General features: G+C 46.8%; 1 protein-coding gene across 1 annotated transcript in view; it reads left to right on the top strand.

The window, feature by feature from the left end:
• Positions 1-26,084, top strand: part of tmem63c (transmembrane protein 63C) — a 161,320-nt gene that overhangs the window by 125,105 nt on the left and 10,131 nt on the right. The window contains exons 19-24 of the mRNA XM_078233152.1: positions 5,680-5,766; positions 12,281-12,346; positions 14,738-14,900; positions 15,169-15,274; positions 20,923-21,090; positions 21,490-21,605. Of these exons, the coding sequence (XP_078089278.1) occupies positions 5,680-5,766; positions 12,281-12,346; positions 14,738-14,900; positions 15,169-15,274; positions 20,923-21,090; positions 21,490-21,605 (706 nt within the window). The remainder of the gene's footprint in view (positions 1-5,679; positions 5,767-12,280; positions 12,347-14,737; positions 14,901-15,168; positions 15,275-20,922; positions 21,091-21,489; positions 21,606-26,084) is intronic.

Here is a 26,084-nt window from a genome sequence, read left to right on the forward strand (position 1 = left end):
AGGCTGCACCTGGAATATTGTGTTCAGTTTTGGTCACCTTGCTATAGGAAAGATGTTATTAAACTGGAGAGAGTGCAGAAGAGATTTATAAGGATGTTGCCATTTATAAGGATGAGTTATAGGGAGAGATTGGACAGGCTAGGACCTTTTTCTTTGTAGCGTAGGGGACTGAGGGGTGATTTTATCCCTCATGTATCAGATCATGAGAGGCAGGGATAGGGTGAATGCACTCAGTCTTTTTCCCAGGGTTGGGGAATCGAGAACTAGAGGGCATAGGTTTAAGTTAAGAAGGAAAAGAATTAATGGGAACCTGAGGAGCAACTTTTTTTACACAGAGTGTGATACATATATGGAATGAGCTGCCGGAGGAAGTGGTTGAGGCAGGGACATTGACAACATTTAAAAGGCATTTGGACAGATACATGGATAGGAAAGGTTTAGAGGAATATGGGCCAAATGCAGGCAAATGGGGTTAGCTTAGATGGGCATTTTGGTTGGCCTGGACCAGTTTGGGCCAAAGAGCCTGCCTCCGTGCCATACATACTATGATTCTATGACTTGGACGAGGGGCAAGTGAATGCGCTGTTACCAAGTTTGCGGATGACACAAAAATAGGTGGGACGGCAAGTGGTGAGGAAGACAAAAGGAGTCTACAGAGGGATATAAACAGGTTAAGTGAGTTGGGCAAAAATTTGGCAAGAGGTGACGTGCATCTTTGTTGGGGGGTGGGTGGTGGACTTATCAGGGATCACATGAACCTCAAGTCTATTGCGGAGAGGCGATTGTTTAACACATGGAATTGTCAGTTGGAGTCTGGGAGTCGTGGAGTTCAGAAGCATTCTTATCTCTGTCCTTTTTATAGTTGTTTCTCTCAATAAGCCCCTTGTTAGTTTATCTGCTGAATTGGTCATCTTTACCTCGCAGCTGTTACATCTGGTGATGAGGTAAACCAGAGCCATATGCTACAGATCAAGAGGGTGGTCCTTGCATCAAACACCTTTGAAAAACATTGCTTTCACAACTTGTAAGTGCCAAAATGCCACGGATCAGGAAACTGCAACAATTTAACCCTGAAATAGAATAGTAGGTCCAATGTGTCGAGCATCTCTGATACTTTTTTAAGGCCAATGAAATCGGGGGGAGGGATGAAAGCAGAAAGTCATCCTTCTAACAACCTGTGGGGTTCAGACTTACAATCATATTCAAAGACTGACATTCCCGAGGCCCGCAATACAAAACCTTTAGAGCAACTCGTTGCATTAATTAAGGAACACTGCATCCCAAAGCCATCAGTAATTATCCAACAACACAAATTTAATTCAACAATGAGAAAATGCAGGGAGACAATTGCAACATTCACCGCAAGGTTAAGGCAGTTGGTTGAGCAGTGTGAATGTGGATCAACACTCACCAATATCTCCAGAGATAGATTAGTCTATGGTGTGAATAAGCTCAATATACACAAAACAATTACTAGCAGAGACAGAAATTTCCTTGACTATAGTATTGGACATTACTCACGCTACAGAAAGTGCCAAAAGAGGTACATTAGCATTGCAGAGTGTGCAGGCAGGTGAGGTAACTTTGATGGGAAACCACTAGTAGTTGTGGTTCCAGGATAAGGGCGCAGAAAGCTGTCAGCCAAGAGTAATGAGCAAGGCAGAGTGCAGAGATACAGAAAATTGGAGCTGGAAGGGTCATCTAGACTCGAAACGTTGGCTCTATTCTCTCTCCACAGATGCTGTCAGACCTGCTGAGATTTTCCAGCATTTTGTGTTTTGTTTCAGATTCCAGCATCTGCAGTAAGTTGCCTTTATTATATAGGCATCAAGGGAAGTCATGACATTCAACAGCCACAAAGGCTTATTTCAATATAGCCAGCTGCCATTCGGACTATCTTCAGCGTGTGTGATATTCCAGCGTATAATGTTGCAGCATTTTCCCAAAGTAGTAATCTATTTAGACAACATGTTAATTACAGGAGCTTCTGAGGAAGAACATTTAGCAAATCTTGAGGAAGTCCTGCAAAGATTTAAAAACAGTAAGAAGTTTAACAACACCAGGTTAAAGTCCAACAGGTTTATTTGGTAGCAAAAGCCACACAAGCTTTCGGAGCTCTTAGCCCCTTCTTCAGGTGAGTGGGAATTCTATTCACAAACAGAGCATATAAAGACACAGACTCAATTTACATGAATAATGGTTGGAATGCGAATACTTACAACTAATCAAGTCTTTAAGAAACGAAACAATGTGAGTGGAGAGAGCATCAAGACAGGCTAAAAAGATGTGTATTGTCTCCAGACAAGACAGCCAGTGAAACTCTGCAGGTCCACGCAACTGTGGGAGTTACAAATAGTGTGACATGAACCCAATATCCTGGTTGAGGCCGTCCTCGTGTGTGCGGAACTTGGCTATCAGTTTCTGCTCAGCGACTCTGCGCTGTCGTGTGTCGCGAAGGCCGCCTTGGAGAACGCTTACCCGAATATCAGAGGCCAAATGCCCATGACCGCTGAAGTGCTCCCCAACAGGAAGAGAACAGTCTTGCCTGGTGATTGTCGAGCGGTGTTCATTCATCCGTTGTCGCAGCGTCTGCATAGTTTCCCCAATGTACCATGCCTCGGGACATCCTTTCTTGCAGCGAATCAGGTAGACAACGTTGGCCGAGTTGCAAGAGTATGTACCGTGTACCTGGTGGATGGTGTTCTCACGTGAGATGATGGCATCTGTGTTGATCTGTGCCGGATCATCGGGTAGAACAAGGACAGGAATGGTTGTTGGACGTTCCAGGGTATAGATGTTTCAGTAAGTGTAGGGAAGCTGGTAAAAGAGGTGGAGGAGTAGCATTGTTAAATCAAGGATAGTTTAACGGCTGCGGAAAGGCACTTCGAGGGGGATCTGCACACTGAGGTAATATGGGCTGAGGTTAGAAATAGGAAAGGAGCGGTCACGTTGTTAGGAGTTTACTATAGGCCCCCAAATAGTAATAGAGATGTGGAGGAAGAAATTGCTAAGCAGATTATGGATGTGTGTGGGGTTCACAGGGTAGTTGTCATGGGGGACTTTAACTTTCCAAATATTGATTGGAACCTTTGTAGGTCAAATAGTTCGGATGGGGCAGTTTTTGTGCAGTGTGTGCAGGAGGGTTTCCTGACACAATATGTGGATAGGCCGACAAGAGGTGAGGCCACATTGGATTTGGTACTGGGAAATGAACCGGGCCAAGTGTTAGATTTGGTTGTGGGAGAGCACTTTGGAGATAGTGACCACAATTCGGTGTCTTTTGTTATTGCAATGGAGAGGGATAGGGCCGTACGGCAGGGCAAGGTTTACAATTGGGGGAGAGGTAATTATGATGCCATTCGGCAAGGATTAGGGGGCATAAGTTGGGAACAGAAACTGTCAGGGAAAGGAACTAATGAAAAGTGGAACTTTTTCAAGGAACAAATACTGGGTGTCCTTGATAGGTATGTCCCTGTTAGGCAGGGAGGAAATGGCCGAGTGAGGGAACCATGGTTCACGAAAGAGGTGGAATGTCTTGTGAAAAGGAAGAGGGAAGCTTATGTAGGGATGAGGGAAGCTTATGTAGGGATGAGGAAACAAGGTTCAGATGGCTCGATTGAGGGTTACAAGTTAGCAAGGAATGAGCTGAAAAAGGGGCTTAGGAGAGCTAGGAGGGGACATGAGAAGTCCTTGGCGGGTCGGATCAAGGAAAACCCCAAGGCTTTTTACTCTTATGTGAGGAATAAAAGAATGACCAGGGTGAGGTTAGGGCCGGTCAAGGACAGTAGTGGGAACTTGTGTATGGAGTCAGTAGAGATAGGCGAGGTGATGAATGAATACTTTTCTTCAGTGTTCACCAAGGAGAGGGGCCATGTTTTTGAGGAAGAGAAGGTGTTACAAGCTAATAGGCTGGAGGAAATAGATGTTCGGAGGGAGGATGTACTGGCAGTTTTGAATAAACTGAAGGTCGATAAGTCTCCTGGGCCTGATGAAATGTATCCTAGGATTCTTTGGGAGGCAAGGGATGGGATTGCAGAGCCTTTGGCTTTGATCTTTGGGTCCTCGCTGTCCACGGGGATGGTGCCAGAGGACTGGAGAGTGGCGAACGTTGTTCCTCTGTTTAAGAAAGGGAATAGAAATGACCCTGGTAATTATAGACTGGTTAGTCTTACTTCAGTGGTTGGTAAATTGATGGAAAAGGTCCTTAGGGATGGGATTTACGACCATTTAGAAAGATGCGGATTAATCCGGGATAGTCAGCACGGATTCATGAAGGGCAAGTCGTGCCTCACAAATTTGATAGAATTTTTTGAGGAGGTAACTAAGTATGTTGATGAAGGTAGGGCAGTTGATGTCATATACATGGATTTTAGTGAGGCGTTTGATAAGGTCCCCCATGGTCGGCTTATGATGAAAGTAAGGAGGTGTGGGATAGAGGGAAAGTTGGCCGATTGGATAGGTAACTGGCTATCTGATCGAAGACAGAGGGTGGTGGTGGATGGAAAATTTTCGGACTGGAGGCAGGTTGCTAGCGGAGTGCCACAGGGATCAGTGCTTGGTCCTCTGCTCTTTGTGATTTTTATTAATGACTTAGAGGAGGTGGCTGAAGGGTGGATCAGTAAATTTGCTGATGACACCAAGATTGGTGGAGTAGTGGATGAGGTGGAGGGCTGTTGTAGGCTGCAAAGAGACATAGATAGGATGCAAAGCTGGGCTGAAAAATGGCAAATGGAGTTTAACCCTGATAAATGCGAGGTGATTCATTTTGGTAGGACTAATTTAAATGTGGATTACAGGGTCAAAGGTAGGGTTCTGAAGACTGTGGAGGAACAGAGAGATCTTGGGGTCCATATCCACAGATCTCTAAAGGTTGCCACTCAAGTGGATAGAGCTGTGAAGAAGGCCTATAGTGTGTTAGCTTTTATTAACAGGGGGTTGGAGTTTAAGAGCCGTGGGGTTATGCTGCAACTGTACAGGACCTTGGTGAGACCACATTTGGAATATTGTGTGCAGTTCTGGTCACCTCACTATTAGAAGGATGTGGAAGCGCTGGAAAGAGTGCAGAAGAGATTTACCAGGATGCTGCCTGGTTTGGAGGGTAGGTCTTATGAGGAAAGGTTGAGGGAGCTAGGGCTCTCTGGAGCGGGGGAGGCTGAGGGGAGACTTAATAGAGGTTTATAAAATGATGAAGGGGATAGATAGAGTGAACGTTCAAAGACTATTTCCTTGGGTGGATGGAGCTATTGCAAGGGGGCATAACTATAGGGTTCGTGGTGGGAGATATAGGAAGGATATCAGAGGTAGGTTCTTTACACAGAGAGAGGTTGGGGTGTGGAATGGACTGCCTGCAGTGATAGTGGAGTCAGACACTTTAGGGACATTTAAGCGGTTATTGGACAGGCACATGGAGCACACCAGGATGATAGGGAGTGGGATAGCTTGATCTTGGTTTCAGATAAAGCTCGGCACAACATCGTGGGCCGGAGGGCCTGTTCTGTGCTGTACTGTTCTATGTTCTAAAAATCCCCTCCAAGTCCATCGCTTCTCTTACATCCCTAATTGATTTTCTTGTGTCTTATGACACAGAAGACAAATGTGTTGGTGCCATTATGCAAAGTTCCTGAGGCATTATTTTCACTGAGGGCTGAATATTGATTCTCCATTTTGATTTTGTTTCAGGTCAACTGAGAACCAAGTGACAATGCACAAGTGTTATTTCTTCCTGGTTTTCATGGTGATCATTCTGCCATCACTGGGCCTGACCAGGTACTGACTCGATGACTATGTCAAGTCTGTGCATAAAGAGCAAAACAGAACCTGGTATTGAGATGAAACATCTGTTGCTATAGATTCATTGTGTTTTCCTGTGACCAGTGAATAAGGAGATCTTCCTTTAGATCGTTGCAATGCAAGTCAGGGCAGTGCAGCACAGACACAGCGCTCAGTTTGTACTCAGCTCAAAGACAGCTTATTGTTAATCTGAATTCCATGTCTCCTCGCACTAATGGCAGTGACCCCATGCCCCCCCACTTGCTGAGAACAATGACCTCAATCCAGCCTTGTACTCACTAATGTCAGTTTACCCCCTCCAACTGCGCCCCACCTCTCCCTCCTCATTGCTGCTGATAAGAACAAGGTTGATGCTAAATGCCAGGTTATGCCAAATCTCACAACATTGAAACAACTACAATCAACTGTCATTTACAATTTGATAGAATGTGAGAAAAGTTTTGAAATTCAAAGAATGATGCCCCAGACATTTTGTGATGATTTTAAAATAAATGTTTATTAAACTAAAGGAAGCAACAATAATGCCAACTACAAGTACACTTAGCTGAAGCAATGGCTATATACATTATCACTAACTTTACCCAGTTTCCAACATCTTGGCCGGGATTCTCCCAAAATGATTCTAAGTGCCGAATTCACGTAAAAACTGGAGGAAATTACATTGTTTTTTTTGGCAGGATTTTCAAAATGAATTTCCCATACTCTGTGCACTGCAGAGTACCTCAGCAAGAATCACAGAGTACCTCAGCGAGAAAATTGAGGGGCAGGTCCTATTCTCGCCCGAGAGCGCTGAGTGGGCCACTGCGCATGTGCTGATCTGTCAGAATGAAGATCGACACATGCACAGTATAGCTCTGCACTGCCGGCCTACTGATCACTGGCCAGCTCAATCGCTGGGCAGCCCTACAACCCCACATTGCTGGTTCACTGACCGCCCCCCCCCACAATGCCCCAATCATTGGCCTCCCAGACCTGCCCCGACCCCCCACATCCCCCTCCCTGGCAGTCTTGATCACCTGATCCCCCCCCCCCCCAACCTCCGCCAGTCCCCCCGCCCCCGGCAATCTCAACCCCCCCCTAATCCCATTGTCCAGCCCGAATCAGACCCTTTCCTCCCGACTGCAGAGTGGCAGCAGGCCGGGACCTTCTGGCCATGCCCCCTTGGCACTGCCTGATGCCCAGTGAGCAGTGCCAAGGTGCCCCTAGGGCAGTGCCAGGAGTCCAGGCTGGCAATGCCCAGGGGGCACCCCCTTACCCCTGACCTCCTGGGGGGCCTAAATGGTCCACCTTCACTCCAGCGGAGATGGGCTGCCAGCTCCCCACTGTTGGGAACCCCACTGGAATGAACCATTCCTGGCGGAGTTGGGGGGGAGAGGTAGCAGGCCCGGAGACTTCAGTCCATGGCGCCCAGCGGAGAACTCGTTAAATTGTCTCCACTGATGGCTCTCAGCAGAGCAGTGGGCTGGGCTAATTCTCCCAAAACCTCCACAACATCCTATAGGTTTTTAAAAGCTGTAAAAGAAGCCAGTAAAGTTAAAACACCGTGCAGCTATATCTCTTTCGGGTTGCCTCTGAGGTAAGTTTAAGTTTAAAGTTTTTGTATTAGTGTCACAAGTAAGGCTTGCATTAACACTGCAATGAAGTTACTGTGAAAATCCCCTAGTCGCCACACTCCGGCACCTATTCGGGAACACTGAGGGAGAATTTAGCACTGTCAATGCACCTCATCAGCACGTCTTTCGGACTGTCGGAGGAAACATAAGGCCTATGGTCTGTCAGAATATAAGAACATGAGAACTAGGAGCAGGAGGAGGCCATCTGACCCCTCGAGCCTGCTCTGCCATTCAATAAGATCATGGCTGATCTTTTCGTGGACTCAGCTCCACTTATCCGCCCGCTCACCATAACCCTTAATTCCTTTACTGTCCAAAAATCTATCTATCTTTGCCTTAAAAACATTCATTGACGTAGCCTCAACTGCTTCACTGGGCAGGGGATTCCACAGATTCACAACCCTTTGGGTGAAGAAGTTCCTCCTCAACTCAGTCAAAGAACAAAGAAAGAAAATTACAGCACAGGAACAGGCCCTTCGGCCCTCCAAGCCTACAGCGACCATGCTGCGCGACTTAACTAAAACCCTCTACCCTTCAGGGGACCATATCCCTCTATTCCCATCCTATTCATGTACTTGTCAAGACGCCCCTTAAAAGTCACTACCGTATCCGCTTCCACTACCTCCCCCGGCAACGAGTTCCAGGCACCCACTACTCTCTGTGTAAAAAATCTGCCTCGTACATCTCCTTTAAACCTTGCCTCTCGCACCTTAAACCTATGCTCCCTAGTAATTGACTCTTCCACCCTGGGAAAAAGCTTCTGACTATCCACTCTGTTCATGCCTCTCATAATCTTGTAGACTTCGATCAGGTCTCCCCTCAACCTCCGTCGCTCCAGTGAGAACAAACCAAGTTTCTCCAACCTCTCCTCATAGCTAATGCCCTCCATACCAGGCAACATCCTGGTAAATCTTTTCTGTAGCCTCTCCAAAGCCTCCACATCCTTCTGGTAGTGTGGCGACCAGAATTGAACACTATATTCCAAGTGCGACCTAACTAAGGTTCTAAATCTGCTTCCCTTTATTTTGAGGCCATGCCCCCTAGTTCTAGTTTCACCCTCCAGTGGAAACAACCTCCCTGCTTCTATCCTATCTATTTCCTTCGTAATCTTATATGTTTGGAGTACCCGGAGAAAGCCCATGCAGACACGGGAGAACATGCAGATTCCGTACAGACAGTGACCCAAGCCGGGAATTGAATCCAGGTTCCTGGCGATGTGAGGCAGCAGCGCTAATCACTGTGCCACCCAACAAAACAACTGTTTTTTTAAGGCAGGCTTTCTTCACATGCATGGCTTGATGGTACTTAAGACAGCTATTCCTACTGTTGGTTGACTTTTCCTATTCTTGCACAGATTGAATGTTTCTGATATAGTTTTTCCCTTTTGATCTTCGCTTATCTGCACTAACCTCTTCAGAATTCAAATTTAATTAGCTTCATTTTGTGAGTCTACCTTGTAGATGTAAATGCAAAGTTCACACCTTGTTTCCTCCTTTGATTCTTTAACACCTTATCCAAACCCTTTCTGTTCTATTCCCCATTGTTACTGGATGAAGAGCATAAAAAATAGGAACAGGAGTAGGTTTTTCAGCACCTTGAACCTCATTCAATAGGATCATGGCTGATTCGGCATTCCTCATGTCCACCTTCCCGTAACCCTTGATTCTCTTGCTGATCAAAAATCTATCTCGGCCTTGAAAACTCTGCCCCACAGTTAGAAACCATAGAAAATTACAGCCTTTTGGCCCTTCTTGTCTGTGCCGAACCATTTTTTGCCTAGTCCCACTGACCTGCACTTAAAGAACAAGAACAAAGAACAAAGAACAGTACAGCACAGGAAACAGGCCCTTCGGCCCTCCAAGCCTGTGCCGCTCCTTGGTCCAACTAGACCAATCGTTTGTATCCCTCCATTCCCAGGTTGCTCATGTGACTATCCAGGTAAGTCTTAAACGATGTCAGCGTGCCTGCCTCCACCACCCTACTTGGCAGCGCATTCCAGGTTCCCACCACCCTCTGTGTAAAAAACGTCCCTCTGATGTCTGAGTTATACTTCGCCCCTCTCAGCTTGAGCCCGTGACCCCTCGTGATCGTCACCTCCGACCTGGGAAAAAGCTTCCCACTGTTCACCCTATCTATACCCTTCATAATCTTGTATACCTCTATTAGATCTCCCCTCATTCTCCGTCTTTCCAAGGAGAACAACCCCAGTCTACCCAATCTCTCCTCATAGCTAAGACCCTCCATACCAGGCAACATCCTGGTAAACCTTCTCTGCACTCTCTCCAATGCCTCCACGTGCTTCTGGTAGTGCGGCGACCAGAACTGGACGCAGTACTCCAAATGTGGCCTAACCAGCGTTCTATACAGCTGCATCATCAGACTCCAGCTTTTATACTCTATACCCCGTCCTATAAAGGCAAGCATACCATATGCCTTCTTCACCACCTTCTCCACCTGTGTTGCCACCTTCAAGGATTTGTGGACTTGCACACCTAGGTCCCTCTGTGTTTCTATACTCCTGATGACTCTGCCATTTACTGTATAACTCCTCCCTACATTATTTCTTCCAAAATGCATCACTTCGCATTTATCCGGATTAAACTCCATCTGCCACCTCTCCGCCCAATTTTCCAGCCTATCTATATCCTACTGTATTGCCCGACAATGCTCTTCGCTATCCGCAATTCCAGCCATCTTCGTGTCATCCGCAAACTTGCTGATTACACCAGTTACACCTTCTTCCAAATAATTTATATATATCACAAATAGCAGAGGTCCCAGTACAGAGCCCTGCGGAACGCCACTGGTCACAGACCTCCAGCCGGAAAAAGACCCTTCGACCACTACCCTCTGTCTCCTATGGCCAAGCCAGTTCTCCACCCATCTAGCCACTTCCCCTTGTATCCCATGAGCCTTAACCTTCTTAACCAACCTGCCATGTGGGACTTTGTCAAATGCCTTACTGAAATCCATATAGACGACATCCACGGCCCTTCCTTCATCAACCGCTTTTGTCACTTCCTCAAAAAACTCCACCAAATTTGTAAGGCACGACCTCCCTCTTACAAAACCATGCTGACTGTCACTAATGAGATTGTTCCGTTCTAAATGCACATACATCCTGTAAATTGAGGTTGTGTCTTTATATGCTCTGTTTGTGAACAGAATTCCCACTCACCTGAAGCAGGGGCTTGCAGCTCCGAAAGCTTGTGTGGCTTTTGCTACCAAATAAACCTGTTGGACTTTAACCTGGTGTTGTTAAACTTCTTACTGTGTTTACCCCAGTCCAATGCCGGCATCTCCACATCATTATATAACCTTACCATAACACTCCAACGTTTAGACTTGATACTCCGATTTATAAAGGCCAATGTACCAAAGGCACTCTTTACGACCCTATCCACCTGTGACGTCACTTTTAGGGAATTCTGTACCTGTATTCCCAGATCCCTCTGTTCGACTGCACTCTTCAGAGTCCTACCATTTACCCTGTACGTTCTTCTTTGGTTTGTCCTTCCAAAGTGCAATATCTCACACTTGTCTGCGTTAAATTCCATTTGCCATTTTTCAGCCCATTTTTCTAGTTGGTCCAAATCCCTCTGCAAGCTTTGAAAACCTTCCTCACTGTCCACTACACCTCCAATCTTTGTATCATCAGCAAACTTGCTAATCCAATTTACCACATTATCATCCAGATCATTGATATCGATGACAAATCCCTCCACACCGGGGATCATCCCAGTGAACCTTCTCTGAACTGCCTCCAATGAAATGATATCTTTCCTTACATAAGGGGAGCAAAACTGCTCACAGTGCTCCAGATGTGGTCTCACCAGTATCTTGTACAGTTGCAGCAAGACTTCCCTACTCTTATACATAGAACATAGAACAGTACAGCACAGAACAGGCCCTTCGGCCCACGATGTTGTGCCGAGCTTTATCTGAAACCAAGATCAAGCTATCCCACTCCCTATCATCCTGGTGTGCTCCATGTGCCTATCCAATAACCGCTTAAATGTTTCTAAAGTGTCTGACTCCACTATCACTGCAGGCAGTCCATTCCACACCCCAACCACTCTCTGCGTAAAGAACCTACCTCTGATATCCGTCCTATATCTCCCACCACGAACCCTATAGTTATGCCCCCTTGTAATAGCTCCATCCACCCGAGGAAATAGTCTTTGAACGTTCACTCTATCTATCCCCTTCATCATTTTATACACCTCTATTAAGTCTCCCCTCAGCCTCCTCCGCTCCAGAGAGAACAGCCCTAGCTCCCTCAACCTTTCCTCATATGACCTACCCTCCAAACCAGGCAGCATCCTGGTAAATCTCCTCTGCACTCTTTCCAGCGCTTCCACATCCTTCTTATAGTGAGGTGACCAGAACTGCACACAATATTCCAAATGTGGTCTCACCGGTCTATAATTATACTCCAACCCCCTTGAAATAAAGGCCAACATTCCATTACCCTGCCTGATGACCTGCTGCTCCTGTGTGCTAGCTTTCTGTGTTTCGTGCACGTTTCCCCTAAGTCCCTTTGTGCTGCTGCTTTCTGCAGTTTTTCTCCATTTTAATAATACCCTGTTCTTTTGTTCTCTCTTCCAAAATGAACAACTTCACATTTTCCCACATTATACTTGCTTTAGGTAAAGATCTGTTTGCAATGTTTCCAGACTTATCAACATCTCAAAGCACTTGTACCATTAGCAGAAGCAAACTGTCCCTGCCTTTAATCAGCTCCTATTTTCCAATAGTTTTTAAAAATATGTAACCAGCAGAAATCATTTCAGTTTATTGAATTTCCCTGATCTTTTGATACCATCACTGTTTTTCCTGACACTGAGTATAACATTTGACAATTTTTTATCTTTCAGTCTTGATGTCTTTTTCCGCTGGCTCTTCGACATACACTTTCTGGATGAAGCAGATATTAAATTCCAGTGAGTATTCCTAGCTTATGATTGCTGAACTAGAACAGCCATATTGATATTGTGATGACAACGGTAGGTGTGAGGTTAGGAATTTTGCATCTTCTGCCTCCCCAAAACTTGTTACTGTCAAAATCCTGGAACTCCCTCCCAAACAGTGGTTAGCACGGCTGCCTCACAGCGACAAGGATCCGGGTTCGATTCCAGCCTCAGGTGACTGTCTATGTGGAGTTTGTACATTCTTCCTGTGTCTGTGGGTTTCCTCCAGGTGCTCCGGTTTCCTCCCACAGTCCAAACATGTGCAGGTTAGGTGGATTGGTCATGCTAAATTCTCCCTTCGGGCGCGAAATCGCGGTAAAGTTGGGTGTCGGGCCTATACTGCGATCTGCACCCGATTCCGAGCAGATCGCGGCTTTACCGACACCGGATACGGGTCCGGCCCGCGCCCGAATCGTCGGCCTGACGATTTAGATGCATTTGCATGCATTTAAATCGACTTAATGAACCGTGCGCCCAACTCTCCCGCCAAATCCCACTTTCCCGTCTTCTGGCCCAATCCGCGTCCGCGCTGTTACCGACCTGCAGAATAAAAGTCTGAAGTCACCGCTGCAGCTTCCGAAGAGCGGAGTCAGAGACTGCAGCGGCTCCCTGACCCAGGTCATCCTCTGGTCGGGGCGGGAGGGGGGTGGGAGGAGGAGTGGGGGTGTGACGTCTCATCCCCTGCCGGGGGGGAAGGGGAGGGGGTGACCGATCATCCCCTGTTGTGGGGGGGGTGGGGGGGGGAGTGGAGGAGAGGGGGTGTGATGTCTCATCCTCTGGTCGGGGGGGTTCCGCTGCCGGTCTGCGGCCGATCCCTCCTGGCACCATCACTGGTTCACTACCAGCCGCAGCCATCTCTCCCGCTCTCTCGCACCTGCAGGGAAGAGTAATCTGTGGCTGGTCGTGTACCAGTGATGGTGCCAGGAGGGATCGGCCGCAGACAGGCAGCGGAACCCACCCCCGACCAGAGGATGACCGGTCAACCCCCTCTCCCCCACCCCCAGGGGATGACCGGTCACCCCCCCCTCCTCCACCCCCAGGGGATGATCGGTCACACACACCCCTGCCACCCCCCCCCCCCCGACCAGAGGAGAGAGCCGCTCTCTCCGCTTTCTGCTTTTTCTTTCACGCCCTGACAGATTTTTTTTGAACTGCGCATGCGCAGTTCAGAGCTCCGATTGGTCAGCGCTAAGCCCCGCCCACAGCGCGGATCGGGCCGGAGCCGACAAAACGTGTACGGGTGCGTTGGAAAGAGAATTCCAGGCGCGGATCTATTTGACGCCCGAATTCGGCACTTAGACTCAAAATGGTAAAATTCCCCCTGTTGTGTCCCAGGATGTGTGTTTATGGGGATTAGTGGAGTAAATATGTCGAATTACAGGGATAGGGCTTGGGTAAGATGCTCTGTTAGAGAGTTGGTGCACTCTTGTTGGGCTGAATGGCCTCCTTCTGCACTGTAGAGATTCTGTGATGGCGAGGCAATGGTGTAATTGCTGGACTATTAATCCAGAAACTCAACTAATGGTCTGGGGACCCAGGTTCAAATCCCAGCATGGCAGATGGTGGAATTTGAATTCAATAAAAAATATCTGGAATTAAGAATCTACAGATGACAATGAAACTATTGTCAATTATCGGAAAAATCCACCTGGTTCACTAATGTCCTTTTGGGAAGGAAATCTGCCGTCCTTACCTGGTCTGGCCTGCATGTGACTCCAGAGCCACAGCAATGGGTTGACTCTCAACTGCCCTCGGGCAATTAGGGATGGGCAATAAATGCTGGCCAGCCAGCAATGCCCATGCCCCACAAATGAATAAAAAAAAGATCCTTCTATGAAGGAGAACTTTTCAGAGTCCACTGGAAAGGTTGTGTCTTTTTTCTATCCACTGCCAGGCCAATGAATGGCTGGCTTAGACCATTTCAGAGGTCAGTCAAGAGTCACATGAAGGCCAGACCAGGTAAGGACTTCCTTCCCAGAAGTACTTTAATGAACTAGATGGTTTTTCCCCATCAATCGGGTAATTTCATGACTACCTGAGATTTTTAAAGTCAGATCTTTAACATAGAAGAAACATAGAAGAAGAAACTCATTGAATTTAAAATCCCAAGCTGCCACGATGGGATTGTAATTCAAATTTTCTCCTGAGCATTAGCTAGACCTCTGGGTTACTCATCTGTTCCTTGATTCACTGCTGGGTATTGGTTCTATATGTAAATTACCCAAACCCCTTGGTTAGACTCCAGCCAGTAACTCATCCTGGATATCTGTCATTCTATAAATAAACCCTCTCGATTAGATTAGCTTGTGATTTACTCCAGGGTTACATCTCCCAGTGTAAATTACTTATTTCTTTCTATCGTAGATGTGTCTTTCTCCCAGATAATGGAGCTTTCTTTGTGAACTATGTGATAACGTCCAGTTTGATTGGCACAGCGATGGAGTTGCTACGAATCCCAGGGCTGCTTGTGTACACAGCACGACTTGCTTTTGCCAAATCAAAGGCTGAGCAAATACACGTAAAAAAGGTAAAGGCCATGGCAAAAATGTTCAAAGGATTCTCATGTGTTATAAAGACCCAATATATAGTGGATAAACAAGTCATTGCCACCTGACACTGGAGAGCCTGTGTGTCTCAGTGTCCTGAGGTTAGTGGGAGGGCATTCATACCCTGGTCCCCACATTTCTGGTTCTGAGGTACCTGTCTTTTAATTAATGATGTTCTGAGGATTGTGAAGATTGAATACTTTGTCACTCATTCTATCCTTCCATCTCTCTCTCTCTCTCTCTCTTTAGAATCAAGCCTATGAATATCAGTTTGGTTTGGAGTATGCCTGGACCATGTGCATATTTGCTGTTGTGATGACATACAGTATCACATGTCCGATAATCGTTCCATTTGGTGAGTGTCTTCAATGAACTGTTCTGTGAATAACCAGCAGCACATATTCCAAGTGATGGCAGTAGACATGCCCCTCCAAGGCCAATCATAGAATCACAGAATCCTGACAGTACAGAAGGAGGCCATTCAGTCCATCAAGCCTGCACCGACAAAAACCCCACCTCGGCCCTATCCCCATAACTCCACGTATTTACCCTGCTGACCCCCTGACAAGAGACAATTTAGCATGGCCAATCAACCTAAGCTGCACATCTTTGGAGTGTGGGAGGAAACCTGAGCACCCGGAGGAAACCCACGCAAACACGGGGAGAACGTGCAAACTCCATGCAATCACACAAGGCTGGAATTGATGCCGGGTCCCTGGCGCTGTGAGGCAGCAGTGCTAACCACTGTGTCACCATGCCTCCCAATGTATAAACTCTTCCACTTTCTATTTCAACTGTATCCCTACGAGCCTTGAATAAAGCCCAACAATCCATTAAAGAATTCCAATAAATTGGTTAAATATGATATCCCTTTCACAAAACCATGTTGACTCTGCCTGATTGTCTTGAATTTTTCCAAATGCCACTCTACAACATCTTTAATAATGGCTTCTAACATTTTTCTTATAACAGATGTTAGGCTAACTGGCCTGTAGTTTTCTGCTTTGACCATAAGAAATAGGCCATTCGGCCCATCAAGTCTGCTCCCCCATTCAATGAGATTATGCCTGATCTGATAATCCTCAACTCCACTTTCCTGCCTTATCCCCATAACCCTTGGTTCTGTTGCTGATTAAAAATCTGTCTATCTCAGCCTTGAACATACTTAGCAACCCAACCTCTACAGCCCTCTGCTGTAAAGGATTCCACAGATTTAGTACTTCTGAGAGAAGAAATGCATCTTCATCTCTGTCTCTCCCCCTTTTTGAATAAAGGAGTCACATTTTCTATCTTCAATCTAATGGAACCTTCCCTGAATCTAGGGAATTTTGGAAAATTAAAACCAATGCATCAATCATCTCATTAGCCACTTCTTTCAAGACCTTACGGTGAAGTCCATCTGGACTCGGGGATTTGTCAGCCTGCAGCTCCAATAATTTGCTCAGTACCACTTCCCTGGTGATTTGTAATTTTCCTGAGTTCCTCCCTTCCTTTCAATTCCTGATTTACAGCTATTTCATGCGGTCATAATTGGTCTAATTTAAGTTTAAAATACTATTTTGGACATGGTCTCTCCTTCAAACTGAATGTAAAATGGATTCATGAAGGGAAAGTCATGGATTCATGAAGGGAAAGTCATGGATTCATGAAGGGAAAGTCATGGATTCATGAAGGGAAAGTCATGGATTCATGAAGGGAAAGTCATGGATTCATGAAGGGAAAGTCGTGTTTGACGAATTTACTGGACTTTTATGAAGATGTCACTAGTGCGGTTGACAGAGGGGAACCGGTGGATGTGGTGTTTTTAGATTTCCAGAAGGCGTTCGATAAGGTGCCTCACAAAAGGTTGCTGCAGAAGATTGGGGTACACGGAGTTAGGGGTAAGGTGTTGGCGTGGATTGGGGATTGGCTATCTAACAGGAAGCAGAGAGTTGGGATAAATGGGTGCTTTTTTGGTTGGCAGTTGGTGACCAGTGGCGTGCCGCAGGGATCGGTGCTGGGGCCTCAATTGTTTACCATTTACATAGATGATCTGGAGGAGGGGACTGAATCTAGGGTATCCAAGTTTGCTGATGACACGAAGGTGAGTGGGAAAGCGAATTGCGTGGAGGACGCGGAAAGTCTGCAGAGAGATTTGGATAGGCTGAGCGAGTGGGCGAGGATCTGGCAGATGGAATATAACGTTAGCAAATGTGAGGTTATCCACTTTGGAAGAAATAATAGTAAATTGGAATATTATTTAAATGGAGAAAAATTACATCGTGCGACTGTGCAGAGGGACCCGGGGGCCTTGTGCACGAATCGCAAAAACTCAGTCTGCAGGTGCAGCAGGTGATCAAGAAGGCGAATGGAATGTTGGCCTTTATCGCGAGGGGGATAGAATATAAAAGCAGGGAGGTCTTGCTGCAACTGTACAAGGCACTGGTGAGGCCGCAACTGGAGTACTGTGTGCAGTTTTGGTCCCCTTATTTGCGAAAGGATATATTGGCCTTGGAGGGAGTGCAGAGAAGGTTCACCAGGTTGATACCGGAGATGAGGGGTGTAGCTTATGAGGAGAGATTAAACAGATTGGGTCTGTACTCGTTGGAGTTTAGAAGGATGAGGGGTGATCTTATAGAGACATATAAGATAATGAAGGGGCTGGATAGGGTAGAGGTGGAGAGATTCTTTCCACTTAGAAGGGAAACCAGAACTAGAGGGCACAGCCTCAAAATAAGGGGGGGCCGGTTCAGAACAGAGTTGAGGGGGAACTTCTTCTCTCAGAGGGTAGTGAATCTCTGGAATTCTCTGCCCATTGAAGTGATGGAGGCTTCCTCGTTGAATATGTTTAAATCACGGGTAGATAGTTTTCTGATCGATAAGGGAATTAGGGGATATGGGGAGCAGGCGGGTAATTGGAACTGATTCGCTTCAGATCAGCCATGATCTTGTTGAATGGCGGGGCAGGCTCGAAGGGCCAGATGGCCTACTCCTGCTCCTATTTCTTATGTTCTTAAAATTCAATCATATTATGATTGCTGTTACTGGGGTGTGCCTTCACTATGAGGTTATCAATTCACCCTATCACATTGCACAATACCAGGTCTAGTATAGTCTGCCCTCTGGTTGACTCCAGAATGTGCTGTTCTGAGAAACTATCCCAAAAACATTCTATGAAGTCCTCATTTATGCTACCTTTGCCCATCTAATTTTTCCAATCTATAGGTAGATTAAAATCCTCCATGATTATCACGGTACCTTTCTGACAAGCTCCCATGATCTCCTCTTTCATACTCTGTCCTACCGTCTAGTTACAACTAAGGGGCCTGGGCACCACTCCCTGAAGTGACTTCTTGTCTTTTTACTTTCTCATTTCAACCCAAACCACGTCTACAACCTGGTTTCCTGAACTTACTCATCCCTCTCTAATGTGCTAATATCATAATTTATTAACATGACCTCCCCCCCCCCCCCGCACCTGTTTTTAACTTCCTAAATGTCATATCAGAATCACAGAATTGTTACAGCGTAGGAGGCCATTTCTCTGCACAACTCTCTCCATCCGTCCTGCCACCTTCAATAGTCTATACACAAGTACACCCAGTCCCACTCCTGCAGCTCTTTAAGAATCTTAGCCCTTATTTTGTATTGTCTCTCCATGTTCTTCCTACCAGAATGACAGATTTGTACTCTCTATCTCTTCCTGTCATGGTATATTTATCATTTCCCAAATTAGTATCTTCCTCTTTGGCCTTGTCTCTCCTCTTTGGTTTACCACATCTTTCCAACTCTAGGCCCTTGCCCCCATTATTCAATGTAAAACTTTCTCTACTTTCGTAGTTATGTGTCTCACTCGAACATCAGCCCCAGCACAGTTCAGCTGTAGACCTTCTGCAGCTGAACTGTCCCTAAGGTACATATTCTACTTTCCCCAGTTCTGTTGCAAGTGCCCCAACAAACTGGAAAGCACTTCTCCCACATTGCACCCCCCCCTCACAACTTTGCCCTACCTCTCAATTTCCCTCTCCCCCAGTCCGTCACATCACTCCCTCCCACGGCCACTCCCTCTCACCCCCGCTCCCTCTCACCCCCGCTCCCTCTCACCCCCGCTCCCTCTCACCCCCGCTCCCTCTCACCCCCGCTCCCTCTCACCCCCGCTCCCTCTCACCCCCGCTCCCTCTCACCCCCGCTCCCTCTCACCCCCGCTCCCTCTCACCCCCGCTCCCTCTCACCCCCGCTCCCTCTCACCCCCGCTCCCTCTCACCCCCGCTCCCTCTCACCCCCGCTCCCTCTCACCCCCGCTCCCTCTCACCCCCGCTCCCTCTCACCCCCGCTCCCTCTCACCCCCGCTCCCTCTCACCCCCGCTCCCTCTCACCCCCGCTCCCTCTCACCCCCGCTCCCTCTCACTCCTGCTCCCACTCACCCCCGCTCCCTTTCGCCCCATTCACTTTTTCTGCACGTCTCTCTCTCCCTCCCTCCCCACTCTCTATCCCTCAACTGGTCTTTCTCTCCTACTCCCCCTCTCGCCTCTCTCTCACCCCCTCTCCCCCAAATACAATTAAGTTAACACTTTAGATTATATATAATGTACACAGTTATATCTCTTTGGGGTTTCCTCTGAGGTAGAACAAACCAACTGGTTTTTCAAGACCAGGGGTCTTCATGTGCACGGCGTAATGACACTTCAAACAGCTATTGCTGCTATTGGCTGATGCTAAAGTTCCACAAAGCAGCATGACGATGTATAACGCTCTGGCAAGTCCTGAGTATCGCTCATTTCAAGTTCCTTCTTTGATCTGTTGAAAGAAATGGATTTTATAACCCTTCAAGTTTTACTGATTACAAATTTAACTCTCAAAACAGAAACATCCCTCTGGACTGCCCTTCCTGCAATGGTTGCAGACATCAGGGGCGGGATTTTCCATCCGCGTCGCCCTGAAACAGGAAAATCCCGCTCAAAGTCAACGGACCTTTCCATGGTCCGCCCTTCTTCCGCTCCGATTCCCGTGGCAGGTGGAACAGGAAAATTCACTTCGAGATCTCCAGTTCTTTAGCTAAGGAAGCCCATCTGCTGTTTTATGATCTCACCTTTCTAGTTGTTAATCTCTTAAGTCAACATGGGCATGGCCCCAATCTTTCATGAATCCCTACAGCGCCATTCAGCCCATCGAATCTGCACCAACTCTCCATACATCTTACCCAGGCCCGCCTGCCTGCCCTATCTCCATAACCCTGTGCATTTACCATGACAAATCCACCTAACCCATGCATCTTTGTGATATGGGAGGAAACTGGAGCATCCAAAGAACAAAGAAAATTACAGCACAGGAATTGACCGTTTGGCCCTCCAAGCCTGCACCGACTGAACTAAAACCCCCTACCCTTCCGGGGACCATATCCCTCTATTCCCATCCTATTCATGTATTTGTCCAGATGCCCCTTAAAAGTCACTACCATATCCGCTTCCACTACTTCCCCCAGCAGCGAGTTCCAGGCACCCACCACCCTCTGTGTAAAAAAACGTGCCCCGTACATCTCCTTTAAACCTTGCCCCTCGCTCCTTATGTGTGCCGGTGATGCCCCTGGTAATTGACTCTTCCATCCAGAGGAAACCCATGCAGACACGGGGAGAATGTGCAAACTCCACACAGTCACCCAAGGCCGGAATTGAACCCAATCCCTGGTGCTGTGAGGCAGCAGTGCTAACCACTGTGCCATGGTGTCACTCTTTAAGTGCACTTTAAGTGTAATAAATTCCAAACCAATGTTAATTGCATTTACCTCATTTTCTACTATTAAAACTTTAATTTTTAAAACCACAAGTTATATTCTGAAACACATGAACAATGGACTAGATACTCACAACTCCCTCTCTCCCCAATCTATTTCTCTGCACTCAGCCCATTCCCTCTCACTGTCTCTCTCCCTCAATCGCTCACACTTCCCTTTCACTCTCTCCCTTCCCCACACACTCTTGGACTGTGCATACTGCTTTCTGATTATCTCTTATACATTATTGTCAGGATTGCTGTACATGTTGCTGAAACACCTGGTGGATCGATATAATATTTACTACGCTTGCTTGCCCACCAAACTGAACTACCGGCTACACTCTGCAGCAATCGGCCAGGTCATCATTGCACCAATCCTGTGCATGTTTTGGCTCCTCTTCTTTTCGGTGCTGAGACTAGGTATGTAAAATCTGCCTGAAATCACCTGAGTGACCAGTGCTCAGCGCGTTAAACTGCAGATCTGACAAGATTCCCCGCCTCTCTCTACCCTGACCCCAAGTGACCAAGACCAGACCCTTTCCCTGACCTCAAGTGACCGAGACCAGATCCTTTCCCTGACCCCAAGTGACCGAGACCAGACTTTCCATGACCCCCAAGTGACCGAGACCAGACCATTCCCCTCCCAACACCAACTGAATGACACCAGACCCGCCGCCCCGCCCCCCCGCCGCCCTGACTAAGAGATTCGGACACCCTCTGAGCCATGAAAAGAAGCTGGGCTTCGTAACTGCTTTTTCTGTTGAAAGTTGACAAGGAATTTGAGCCCCATTTTTGGCATTAATTTGTTTTTATTCCTAGGGCCAGTCCAACCTATCACCCTCTTCACCTTTATCTCTCTGCTGCTCTGCATCATCTTCTCACTGTTTGGATTCTGCATCAAAGGACTCCACAAACTCAAACCTCAAAACTACCAGGTAAATGATGTCCATGCCAGAGTGAGGCAGAATCTGATGGTGATAGAAGGGCAGTGTGGATTGCAGGAAAGGATATGATGCATGAGGACATGGGACATGAGTGGGGGGAGTGGAGTCAGTTATAAAGGGAGGTGGTCTGTGAAATAAGGATGTGGGGGTAGAATGTGTGGGCAGTGAGGGGAAGGGGCAGTATGAAAGAATAGAGGGGAGGAAGGGAGGAAGGAATTTTTGGGGGAGGGGTGCAGTTTGAGCGGAGGAGGGAGTGGCATGGGTTAAGGGAAGAAGGTGGGGTGTGAATTGAGTGGGTGGGCATGTGAATAAAGTGTGTGTGATCCATAGGGGAGAGATAGAAGAGGGTATGGATAAAAAAATGAGGGGAAGGGGAGAGGTGTGGGAGGGGGAGCGGTGTGGGAAAGGGAGCGGTGTGGGAGGGGCAGAGATGTGGGAAGAGGAGAGGTGTGGGAGGAGGAGAAGTTGGGGGGGGGGGAGAGCTGTGGCTGTTACCCAGTCATCATCTCATATTAATTTCACAATGCAATTAGAGTCAATGTGGAAGATAAGCCTCCAGAAAGCATTTGATAGGGTACCATGCAAGCTAAAATTATTGAGCTGGTTAGCTGATTGATGAAGCAATGGGAAACGGGGAGTAGGGATAATGGGTATGTACTCAAATTGGAAGGAAGTGACTCGTGGTATCCATAAGGATCTGTGCTGAGGCCTCAACTATTCCTTGTTTGCTGAGGACACAAAAGAAGTTGTAGAGGAAGCAGTGTTCCAGATACACAATTACAAAGAGACATTGGCCGGAATTTTACTGCCCTGCTTGCCACGGGAATTGGAGTGGATGAAGGGCGGAACATGGAAAGCTCTTTGACCTCGGGCGAGATTTTCCAGTTTCAGGCCGTAAAATCCCGCCCACTGATAGAATTAAATGTGTGGCAAAACTGACTATCAGATGAATTTCAATGCATTTAAGTGTGAGGTCATTCGTTTTAAAGCAATAGGTAATAGGAAAGCTCAGTGTATAAATGTGAATGAAGAAGATTGGAGAGATAACGGGATCCGCATTCACAGCTCACTAAAATATAATGGTCAGGTAAAAAATAATTAAAGAAACTCTTGGAATGTTAGCTGTTTTAAGTAGATAATTAGCATATAAAGCAGAGGGATTTCTGCTGCAGCTGTACAAAAGCCTGGTTAGATCCTACTGGCTCAGTCAGTAGCACCTACTGCCTGTAATCCAGAAATCCCAGAGTGCAAGCTGCCTCCAGGAATTGAAGATGGTCCTGGAAGAAGTGTTCCTAATGTGACTTATCAGATTATTAACCATCCTATGAATCTTTCCAATGCTCCACACCATTCTCCAAAAGCATGTGGAATATTGTGTACAGTTCGAGGCACTTGTACCTTATAAAGGATATTTTGACCTTGGATGCTGTCCAGTACAACTTTACCAGAATCCTACTATCAGAGACTTATTTAAACATAAATTGTAACATGTCTGGTTTTACCTTATATTCTTAACATTCAGAACCAACAGTCGTGAAATGGAATTGCAAGAGAAGGCAAGAGAGTGATTCGAGAAGCAGGTAGATAGAGAGCCTTTGGTACAAAGAGTGATGCGTGACAGCCTTATGCTGTACAATCCCGTAACCAGGTTTTACTCTGGGCAGTTCTGAGCTGTTACTGCATTTACCAGAACAGGGAGACCTCTGTACTCAAGCAACTGAGTCGCTGGTTTGTACATATAGCCATCACCCCCACTGCCCTCTTTAATTAGATCTCAGCTGGTAACTCACTCTGGATCTCTGTTATTCTATATGTAATCCCCCTGAAAGCTCCCAGGTTGTAACTCACTCTAGATATCTGTTATTTGATAGATAATCCTCTTGTACCCTGGAATAGATTCCAGCCTGTAACCTGCTCCTGGTTTTTGTTACCCTTTTCGATGCCCTTTGTCACTTCATCAGTTTCTTGGCCGTAACAGTCTCCTTTTTGTCATGGACATCCCCATCCCCACAACAGAGAGAGCTCCACTTCTTGAATAGTGCATTCTTAAGATAGTGGATGAGGTGCCAATCAAACAGGCTGCTTCACCGTGCATTATGTTGAGCTTCCTTTGAGTGTTGTTGGTGCTGCATTCGTTCAGGCAAGCGGACAGCATTCCATTGCATTCCTGACTTGAGCTTCTGTGGATGATGGGCAGGATTTGGGAAGTCAGGAGGCAAGTTACTCGCTGCAGAATTCTCAGCCTTTGACCTGCTCTTGTAGCCACAGTATTTCTATAGTTGGACCAGTTCAGTTTCTGATCAATGGTAACCCCCAGAATATTGATATTGGGGAGGATCAGTGATGATAATGCCATCACATGTCAAGAGGCAATGGTTGGATTCTCGCTTGTTGGAGATGGTCATTGCTTGGGACCTTGTGGTGTGAATGCTACCTGCCACTTATAAGTCTGCATATGAGCACGTACTTGGATTTAGCAGCCCAAGTCTTGTTGATATGGACACAGGCTGCTTCAGTGGATGAGGAGTTGCAAATGTGCAATCATAAGATCATTTGGTCTATCGAGTCTGCACCACCATTCGATCATGGCCGATAAGTTTCACAACCCCATTCTCCCACCTTTCCCCTGCAACCTTTGATCTCTTTACCAAGAATATTCTCAATTCTGACCTTATAGTGGAAGGGAGGTCATTGATGAAGCAGTTGAAGATGGTTGGGCCTAGGACACTAACCCTGAGGAATCCTGCAGCAATGCCACGGAACTGAGAGATGATTGCCCTGTAACAACCACAACCATCTTGCTTTGTGCTAGCATGACTCCAGTTAATGGAGAGGTTGCCCCACTTCCCATTGACTTCAATTTAGCTAGGATTCGTGGTGCCACATTCAGTCAAATGCTCCCTTAGATGTCAAAGACAATCACTCCCACCTTGAGTTCAGCCCTTTTGTTCACATTTGGATTAAGGCTGTAATGAAGTTTGGAACTGAGTGGCACTGAAAACCCAGAGTGTCAGTCGCTGAATAAAGGGGTTAGTTTAACTCAGCTGGCTGGTTAATGATGCACAGCGCGGGTTCAATTCCCGTACTGGCTTTGCTTTCTCAACCTTGCCCCTCACCTGAGGTGTTGTGATCCTCAAGTTAATTTACCACCAGTCAGCTCTTCCCCTCAAAGGGTCCATGGTCATCTGGGATGATGGTGACTTGACAATTGCTGAATAAATTGCACTTGATAGCACTGTTCTCAATGCCTTCCATCACTTTGCTGATGATCGAGTGTGGACTGATGTGATGATAATTGCCCAGGTTGAATTTGTCCTGCTTTTTTTGTGGATATACCTGGACAATTTTCCATTTTTTAAATTTTATTTTTCCATGGGATGTGGGCATCACTGGTAAGACCAGCATTTGTCGCCCAATCTTAATTGTCCTTGAACTGATTGCTTGCCACACCATTTCAGAAGTCCACTCAGAATCAACCAGATTGCTGTGGGTCTGGAGTCACATCAGGCCAGACAAGGTAAAGGCAGCAGATTTCCCTTCTCTACAATCAGCAATAGCTTTTGATTTCAGATTTATTAATTGGATTTATATTCCACCAGCTGCTGTGATGGGAACACTTATCCCCAGATCATTAACCTGGCCTTCCGTCCAGTGACATTTCCATTCACCATCTTCCCCCAGATTGCCAGGTAGATGCTGGCGTTGTAGCTGTACTGGAACAGCTTGGTTAGGGGTATAGCTAGTTCTGGAGCATCGGTTGTCAGTACGGCAAGGTGGCACAGTGATTAGTACTGTTGCCTCACAGCACCAGGGACCTGGGTTCAATTCCAGCCTCGGGTGACTGTGCGGAGTTTGCACATTCTCCCCTGTCTGCGTAGGTTTCCTCAGGGTACTCCTGTTTCCTCCCAGAGTCCAAAAAATGTGCGGGTTAGGTCGATTGGCCATGTTAAATTGCCCCTTAGTTGTTGGGAGGTGCTAGTGAGAGTAAATACTGGGTGTCATAGGATTAGGGCCTGGGTGAGATTGTGGTCGTTGCAGACTTGATGGGCAAAATGGCCTCAAAGAAAATTACAGCACAGGAACAGGCCCTTCGGCCCTCAAAGCCTGCATCGACCATGCTGCCTGCCTGAACTAAAACCCCCTACCCTTCCGGGGACCATATCCCTCTATTCCCATCCTATTCATGTATTTGTCCAGATGCCCCTTAAAACTCACTATCGTATTAAGGTGTTACAGGCTAATAGGTTGGAGGAAATAGATGTTCGGAGGGAGGATGTCCTGGCAGTTTTGAATAAACTGAAGGTCGATAAGTCCCCTGGGCCTGATGAAATGTATCCTAGGATTCTTTGGGAGGCAAGGGATGAGATTGCAGAGCCTTTGGCTTTGATCTTTGGGTCCTCGCTGTCCACGGGGATGGTGCCAGAGGACTGGAGAATGGCGAATGTTGTTCCTCTGTTTAAGAAAGGGAAT

This window comes from Mustelus asterias, chromosome 18 (genome assembly GCF_964213995.1).
Source record: "Mustelus asterias chromosome 18, sMusAst1.hap1.1, whole genome shotgun sequence".
Lineage (NCBI taxonomy): Eukaryota > Metazoa > Chordata > Chondrichthyes > Carcharhiniformes > Triakidae > Mustelus > Mustelus asterias.